The 9,545-nt window shown below is 43.2% G+C and overlaps 1 protein-coding gene across 2 annotated transcripts in view; it reads right to left on the reverse strand.

The window, feature by feature from the left end:
- The window catches only part of nr3c2 (nuclear receptor subfamily 3, group C, member 2), a 58,016-nt gene extending 50,500 nt beyond the window's left edge, over positions 1–7,516 (reverse strand). For both annotated transcript variants that reach the window (XM_058640502.1, XM_058640501.1), the window contains exons 1-2: positions 7,046–7,516; positions 3,786–5,588 (exon numbers count right to left, since the gene is read on the reverse strand). In XM_058640502.1, the coding sequence (XP_058496485.1) occupies positions 3,786–5,569 (1,784 nt within the window). In that variant the 5' untranslated portion in view covers positions 5,570–5,588; positions 7,046–7,516. The remainder of the gene's footprint in view (positions 1–3,785; positions 5,589–7,045) is intronic.
- Positions 7,517–9,545: the final 2,029 nt, after the last annotated feature.

Raw genomic sequence — 9,545 nt, forward strand, 5'->3', positions numbered from 1 at the left:
TTGTGTGAAAGAAGACTGGTTTTCGGAGAGTGGCCGTGGTGAGCACTGTCCCCTCGCAGCAGCATGGTTCTAGTTCAGGTTTCAGTTCATTTTGGTTTAGTTTAAAAAATCCACTGCAGCTACTGTATATTTGCATCTGCTATACACACTACTTTTCAGAGCTTTAAATATTAGGAACTTTGGAAACATTTTAGTTTGAAAAGAATCCAGAGCTGCTGTTTTTTCTAGGAAGTACCTGCAACCAGCAGTTCCTCCTTATTGTCAGCTCAAGAAATCAATGCTCTTTTTTATCCTGTGCCTCTCATCCATTGTATTTTATATAACTAAGTGCAAACTACAATTGGACAATCTACTTCCTTGGTTCTAATTACCATAAATGATCATTGTGATTGTCTCAACAAAGGTTAGAATACATTACTTTCAATACCTGGTACCCATTCAATTTTATTTAATTACAAAATATAAGCATGACACTAATGACAGAAAAATATGACCTAGGTAATTTCAGTTTGTCTAGAAAGAAAGCTAAATGAAATGACAACATTCCTCATTTAATCTATCCATCTATAATTTAAATATCTGACAGCACACTAGAGAATGCGCCAATTAATGTGTCTACGTATGAGACCCGCGGCCATTCCCCAACACGTTCACCTGTAACATCCTCTGAAACCTAAACAAGCAGCTGCCCGCTTTTTAGTCAGGGACCCATAATGCACTAGGAGCCCCTGTGCATGCCTGGTGTCGGGATTTAATTGGATATTAGTATCCAGCGGTGTCTGAATTAATCAAATCATTTACATCCATTAATTTAGTGGAGGAACATACAATTACAGCCTTATTAGTGTGCTCTCAGGAGTATGCCTTTTCATCCCCCTGCAGAACATTGAGAGTTGGCCGGAGTCCAGTGCAAAGCCTTCTCCCCGCTTAAATCTAGTGCCTCATGACGGGTATTTTGTCCATCTGAAGAAAGTGGCTGCAAGCTTAAAGCAAGAAAAATGTCCCGCTATACAAAGGTGTTATTTTTCTATTGGCTACAGGAAAGTCTATTTCTAAATAGGCTGTATCAAACTGAAAAAAAAACCAAAATTATTGGCTTCCATTTTGAGTCTTTAATATTTGTCAGATTAGGAAATTATGAGGTCAGAGAAATGAAACGTTTTAGAGTAATTTCATTGGGGGAGGCATTACTGTGAAAACAAGCAAAAATGCCCCAAATAGGGTGATGAGAGATTTGGAGATTTAAGCAGTGAGCAAACATAATCCAACACACTTTTGTTGGTCATTTTATCATCATTTCTGCATCTATATATATTTTTCTATAAATCACATTTTCTTTCATAATGACAGTACACATTATTCATCATGAGAAAAATTGAGGAGTTCAACTTGTGTTTTGTCATGGAAATAATCAAGTAGAGCAACTTATAACTGTGAATCCAGACTGCAAAATGTGATGATTGTGAACTGACGGAACTTATTGGAAGAAGAAGTTAAATAAATATTCATTACAATTGCTGGTTAGGCTCGCCGTTTTATTTTACCTCTTTCTCCTCTGTTGAAAATATAAGTTCAAACTATTCTGCACAAAATAATCCAGACTGCTCAGTTTTAATTAAAACCATTTTTGAGGAAACTGAAGTGAGGTGGGGGGTGGGGAAGGAGGAGGAGCCATGGGACTTTACACTCAGTCATCCAAGTCTTCAGTGGATCAGCGAGTTTTAAGTTGTGCTTTTTTACTTTGCCTATTAAAAATATTGTGCTGGGCCTCATGAATTCTGTCCAACGATCGACCCTGTCACTGATTTTCTTGCAGGGTACAATAGGCTTCAGTTTATGTCTAAGTATAGCTGTCAATCAATACAATACTACCGGTGCAACTGCATCTCCTACGAAAACGTTAGACTGTTCCATTCTGGCTAAGATATTTCAGTGTGTGTGTGTGTGTGAAATAAGTGTATGTACTGTGTGATGTATTTATATGTGTGTGTTTGTGGCTGTCTGCTTCTCTGGCTGCCTGCCATGTGGCCCATCTCTTACTGTCATCCTGTCTGACATTAGGGCTAAGCTGGATCTCATTAGGACCAAGGTGGCAGTGATCCCGTCAGCATCGCTTTGGCTCCTGCCATATGGGTCGCCTCCAAGGTAACAGGCTGTATCAGTCTCCTCAGAGCTGCAAGCCTTGTTATAGCACACACACACACACACACAAACAAACATATCTACTCTCTAGAAAAGATTGGACTGTACACATTGACCTAAATTAATGTCAGACAAATAAAACAACACATAACTGATGATAAGATAACTTGGTTAAATCTTGATGAGGTGCAGTAAATAAATGATACAAAAAAAAGAAAAAAAATACCATGGGAACAGTTTTCTAATGTGATGTTTGTTTTGCACTTGCACACTACAGTAAGGCAGCTGGCAGTCAATGACCCGTGTGGAAATGCTGTGACGAAACACTGTAATTAAGTGAATTTTACCCCCGTCCCTTCCTCCAAACTTGTCCCTGCAGTCTGAATGACAACAGCTGAGCTGAAGAAAACGACAGCAGATGACTGAAATGGCAGCACAATCAGAGCAAAGTTGGTTCGCACAAATTCAATCAGGAAAACTTTTCTTCATCTAATAAATCTCCATTTTGAGACTCTGTGCAGCATCACTGCCTGAACAGTGACAGTGAAACTTCCAGCGACGTACGCTAACGTCCCGCCGATGTCTAACACAGTACTGTACAGTGTCTGACTCTTATCAAAGCCAAGCAAGCAGGAAGTCATTTATGACTTTGCTTTGTGAGCTCATAAAAAACTGTGAATTTATGACATTTATCACATGCATTAATAGATGTTAGTAATATGTTTTATGAGAAGCCCCAATAGACAGTCACTGTTACCTTAAAAAAACATCACATTACAGGAACACATACTTTCACATACTTTGCTTTAATTTATCACAAATAAACAGCTGCCATCTCTCCCCGTTGGTTGAATGTGTATTTATAGAGCGTATATGCACTTATGTATTTTCAGATTCAGTGTTATTAGTCATGCTGAAAAATTAACTGTCACCTGAATATATTAGAAGCACAACAACACATCACCAGATTGGCAGCTATCATAGATTTTCCCCTTTGGCCTGTTTGTTTTGTTTCAGCCCCCAACCTCACAAAAAGAAACTACTTATTTAATCAGTTTGGCAACAAAAGCATGTGATCAATCATTCATAATTTATGTTGTTGCCCATGGCCTAGGGCCCATAAAAACAGATACAGTATTTGTGTTACACAAGGTCTTAGCTGGACCTCCCGATAACAGATAACACAATAATTTTTGTTGTTGCACATACAAAAAGGCCACTGATAAGAGGTAAACTTTGTCTCTGTTTTACAGTAGGACACAGGGCAGTGCTTGTGCTAGAGATGATGTTGTGATCACATGATACCATAACAAAGATGCGGGCGCCGTCTTTTAATTCCAGTTCCCCCAGCCAGCATCCCGCTGCCTTTCCCAAGCTCTGCTGTTGCTATTATTTAGCACTTTTCAAAGCAAACACCCTAAATCCCCCGTGCAACAGGAGTCTAACTGTAACAAACTGGCCATCCATTTATCTGATCCTCTGGAGAGACAGGCTGCTGGCTGTTACACAGGTATGCTTGCAAAAAAGAAAACTTACGACTTCTGCTGTGTACTGAATAAAGCCAAGTCTGAATGCTGATCACAACTCAGGTGTTTCAAGCCAGACATCTGAGACACACAGAGCGATATCTTAACTCTCCTTACCTCGACATGTTGTCTGTGATGCAGGTTTGACCTGGGTATCCTTCCCCTCTGGACGACATGCCTGGCCGAGATTTCCACGACTCCATTAACGCAGTTACGGGTGAAATTAGATTCAACAAAGGGTTGGACTGGTCCCTCACATCATGCCGCGTGATAGACATTGTTCCTTGGGCTCCAATCTGATAATGGAATGAGTGTCCCCCAGAATTAACCCCAACAATGGCCGACGTGGGCATGCTGTTGTTCTCTTGGTAGTAGCTGCCATCATTTGACTCCTGCTTAACGCCCTTAGACATGACATTGTTGGAGAACACATCGGGCTCATAGCTCCCATTCATAGAGACAGGGGGTCCTAAGATACCAGAAAGACTGTACTCGTCAATGTTATTCCTCAGGGACAAATAGGTGGTCTCAGACACGGGAAAGAGGCCAAGAGAGGGTGACTGTTCACAATAGGACTGTTGATTCATACAGCCCTCGTTTTTGTTTGGCTCATTCTTAATCTGTGTGATAAAGGGTGTGCTACTCGCATTACATTTGGAGCTACCCAAACACATGCTCCTCAAGTCAGTCCCAGGCTCGTTCTTAATGTACTTTACCATGCCCATCTGATCTAAGCCAACATTGAACATCTCCCCATCTACCATCTCTACTTTAGGGAACTCAAAGTTCTTGAAGTCTGTGTCCGTGGCCAGAGCTGTTGCCTCTGGGCTGTTGGTGTCATTCTGCACCAGACCCAGTCCACCAGCAGGACTGGACACAGGAAACCCCACAGAGGACGGGTTCTGTGGGCTGTTGACAGCCATAGCGCTCCCCGTGGCCGGGCTGGAGATGGACGGCCTTACTGTGTTGCAGTTGTTGGCAGTGCAGCTGCCACCAGTGGGGCTCGAGACAGACGACCTCATGTTACATGTAGTGCTGCAGGATGGAGGCGATGTCACACTGCTCATACTCTGGGGGCTTGACATGGGAGACCTCATGACATTGAGTGGACTGGTGAGGGGTGGTGAACCCACTGTAGTGGACTCTACAGGGCTGCATGTGGCTGAATTCCTGTGCTTGATGTTGGCCAGAGTTACAGGACAAGACGTCTGGCTGACAGGACTACTCACGGATGAACACATCGGTCCAAAGCACGTCGGGGGACTGGTGGTTGATGACACCATATTGTTGCTGCCCCCGGGGCTGGAGATGGAGCTGGAGTTCTGGGGGCTGCAGGACACAGATGAGACCATCATTGACACTGAGCTGACTGGAGTCTCAGTGGTGCATTCTCTTGGCGTGGTGCTGGACTGCTGGAAACCTATTTGCTGTATCTTGGGACTCTTTGTGGTTCCACGGTTGGTCTCTTCAAGAGGCCGTCCACACACTGAATACATCTTCCCAGGGCTGGTGCTGCCCCCGTGTTGGTTGAAGGCAAAGTCTGGCTCCCTGGCAGCATTCATATACAGACCCATAGACTCAGCCACAGTCTTGGAAAGCTCCTTGGAGTCCATTTCCTGCTTATGACCGTGGAGAGAGTTGTTGAAGTGTGGCAGAACAAATGACTGGTTCTGGCCAAGTCGACGCATTGGCTGCTCCAGCTTCTTTATATTGTTGTCTTTGCACTCGGTGGCTGCGGTTCCAGCAGGGCAGCTGACGTTGACTATGTCCATGAAGGTATCACCACTAGTCGGACTTGAATCTTCTGTGCTGCAGCAGTATTCCATGGTGCTGGGGATCTGAGACCATTTGTTCTCTGTATCACTTCCATCAAAGAAATGTTGGTATCTTTTGGTCTCCATGGCAGGCTCATTGATTTACCTGGTAAATGAGACAAGAAGGAGAGGGAAATAAAGACATGAAACTTTTTCACATTTGTTATTAGAAATGTGTTAAATCACACAGCTGCAAATAAAGCATCAGGTTAGTTGAAAGAGTTAATTTAGGTAGAGATTACAGGTTAACTGTAATGAAATTATATACTGCGGAATATGAAAATCGGTTTAATCTTTGATGTGAATATACTATATATAATATGTATTGTTTTAGTTTGGGGTGGACAACAAAGTAATAAGGTTAAACAAAAACAGATTAGTTTCAATTATGTGAAGTTTTGTTATTTTCCACATACACATTTTTCACCTTTTTGATGATTTTCCTTTTTAATAAGAAATGACAACAACAGTTAATAATTAGTTTAAGGTGAGAATGTGAATAGAAAGTCAGTAAAGTACTTTTAGATTAGATTAACCTAATCGCGGCACAACAGGGAATATACACTGAATATTACATAAAGAAAAAAAATGCACCGCAAGGGTTAATGTATCTGCGTGACGTTGGCTGGGCTTTTTTTCTCTCTCCCTCTCCCTCTCTCTCTCTCTGACTTCCCACCTCCGCTTCTTCTATTGGACAGACGAGGCAGAAATCCACCAGTCTCATCAGGCCATTCGCGCATTGGCCCCGAACCTGTCACTCAATAGTTACTGCTCTAGCAGCCACAACACTCTGGAGCTGCGACATAACTTTAACTGTTGTTTTAGCAGCCGGGACCCGCTCTATCATGTGCAGACGCGGGGCAAAGAAAACATACAGTCAATAAAGTCCACACTTGCCATGAAAGAATGTGACGATAAAGCGTTGCTCCGGTGCATGGCCACAGTGCCAAATTGCGTCTTAACGCATACGCCAATGTGTACATACTGAGAAATGATCACCGGTAACAGTCTCAATAATGATTCCTCTCTGTGCTTCAGCCGTGATTGTGCCTCGCTGTGCGTAAAACCCGCGTTTGTCTGGGTTTTGCGTTTGTGCAGATTAAATACTTTATCATTGTCCTTAATAACTGCTGTTGTTATGCTACACTGTTGCTTAAAGTTTTGCTTTTTGTTTTGGTTTGTGTTTGCGGCTCACGAATGACTGGTGAGAAAAAGAGTGACAGCACAACATTTCTCGCCACCTACGCACAGGTGCGCGCAGACACGTCAAAACTGCTGTCAGAGGCAATAAAAGTGCTGCAGCTGTTTCTGTTAGTACACAACATTGTCTGCGTAAACTTACTTGGCGGACTTTTATCGCGGACGACACACACACACACACACAGAGACACGGCTTAACGGTTCCGGTTGAAAGTTATTAGATTTCGCTCTCTCCCACGGCCAAATAGGACTCGGGGATGCGGACAGAGCGCGGAGTTGGTGGCGCTTTCTTTAATTCTCTTCAATAAATATAGAAACAAAACACACACGCACACACAACAGTGAGCCATATCACGTCCTTACCTTAATTACGACATTCAGAGTTGTCAGGTGGGTGTGTTGCTGGGCAGCGGTATATTCCAAAGGACAAAAAAAGACGCACGGTAAAGTCTGGGCTCCGTCTCCTCTCTCTCTCTCTCTCTCTCTCCCTCCCTCTTTCTCTCTCTCTCTCTCTCTCTCTCTCTCACACTCTCTCTTCTAACGCATAGTTTGACAGCTAAACACAAGTGGATTAGTCTACTGCGTATTATCAGCAGTAATCCGCAACAGACAGAGAGTGCGCTGCTGCTGCTGCTGCTGCCGCTGCTGCTGCTGTTGACAGGACGAACGGCACAGACGCGGGTCGAAACCAACAGCGGCGGATCATCTCACATTTAATTTCGCAGGAGTGACGAGTATTAAAAAGACAGAGTAATGAAAACAAACGGAGGAGTCGATGTGACTTGCAGTCAAGGCGACGTCATTCTCTCCCATAACCCTCCTACTGCAACGAGTGCAACAAACTCCGGGGAAGGGGCAGGAGGAGGAGGAGGAGGAGGCGGCGGAGGAGGAGGAGGTGGGAGGGGCTCAGAGAGCGCAGGTAGAGTCAGAGTCGTCTGGAAATAGGGCACCACAAAGTCTCAGTGTCTCAGACTAAAGGCAGTCTTTGTGGTTTCAATAAAAATATCTTTGGTGGCCATTAAACTCCCCGAGTCATCTTCTCCTGCTCTACTTTTTTTGTGTGTTTTTCTACACTTTCTACTGCCCCCTCTGACCAGCATTGGTACTGCGAGACATTCTCATTTTTGGACTTACTAGGCTGCCTTAGGCTAAAGAAAGTAAAGTGAAATTCAGCTGCCATGCATCATTTTCTGGCCAACTTTGAATGTTCGGTGTTTAACAGTAAGTGATATGTAATGGTGAAACTCCTCTGCTCACCTCTACTTTGACACACGACACAACTGTCTACGATTCTGATTTCAGTTCTACAACGACTGACACCTGAAAGACTGGGGATCACACGTTTATGAGGGATCACAGACTTCAGGATCAGACTCTCACGAGAGGGACCATGTCTACAAGAGTCCCGTGTCCCCACCTGCTCTTTTGCCTTGGCTGCTGGCAGCATGTGTTTGCAGTTGGGTCAGTTATCAGTACCCGATTGTGTCCAGAGTCGGCTTAAAACATTCAAACGTGTTTGATTAACTGTGACTGAGGTCAGGTCAGGGTCTGTTCCCCTCACACAATTACAGATTTCTGTGCCTACTGTCCCCAAACTAGTGCTGACTGGTGCAGACTCTGCCCAACTGTGAATCGTGGGTAAAATCAGACAAGAAGTCTTGTAGCGTGTCACAGAAGTACAGTGGCCTTCTCATGCCAGGAAGGATTTGGATCTTCCTCATTTGTGTTGTCATCTTCTTCTTAAAATGCAGAACACACTCTGGTTGTTTGGGCTGCTGTAGAACACAGGGCAGCACAGAATGCTTCCATTGTACAAGACCCCATTTTTTTTTTTTTAAAAGCAATTGTACACTTATAAAACCATAATAATGAATAATATATTCAATATCTCTTTCCTTCCTTTCGCCCTATATATCAGCTTGGATTGGCTCCCACTGGGACGCCCGTGTGGAGGAGGAATCAGTAGACAGTGAATGAATGTATGAATGTTCTTTAAGCAAAAACTGTCGCTTATAGTGCTGGGATTCACTCACTCTGTAATCGAAGGTGTACTGAGACCAAACCACCACTACAAAAGCTATATCCTTGCAAAACAGTCAGTCAGTCAGTCATCATCTACCGCTTTATCCTCTGCCAGAGGGTCGCGGGGGGTGCTGTGCCAATCTCAGCTACATCGGGCGATAGGCGGGGTACACCCTGGACAGTTCGCCAGTCCATCGCAGGGCCACACACAGATAGAGACAAACAACCATTCACTCTCACACTCACTCCTATGGTCAATTTAGAGTGTTCAATTTACCTATCCCCACATTGCATGTTTTTGGACTGTGGGAGGAAGCCAGAGAACCCGGAGAGAACCCACGCACACACGGGGAGAACATGCAAACTCCATGCAGAAAGGCCCTTGTTCCAACCGGGGCTCGAACCCGGGTCTTCTCGCTGCAAGGCGAGAGTGCTAACCACTACACCACCGTGTGACTCTCCTTGCAAAACAATTAAAAAATAAACAAACTACATGCATAAATCTGAATTTTATACTGTATCATTCCTATGAATGAAGTCTCAGTTGTAAAATAGATTTTAAATATGATTTAGTATAACAAAGGTTAAATAAGTAAAAAAAAAAAAAATGCAAATGCAAATCTTCCTAGGATTATTATTGAAACCAAAACATGATTCATTAGAAATAATAAAGCACAAGACTGAACTTAACAGGTAACATTAATAATACAATCTCAATATTTATCAACAATAACATGATTATAATTCTGGCCATAATGTAAACTGTGTAACATTTATCATTAAAAATGTCAATACATAAAGTGCGATATAATATTTTATGAGATACTTTTCAAATCCTCTA

Source organism: Solea solea, chromosome 10, assembly GCF_958295425.1.
Source record: "Solea solea chromosome 10, fSolSol10.1, whole genome shotgun sequence".
Taxonomy (NCBI): domain Eukaryota; kingdom Metazoa; phylum Chordata; class Actinopteri; order Pleuronectiformes; family Soleidae; genus Solea; species Solea solea.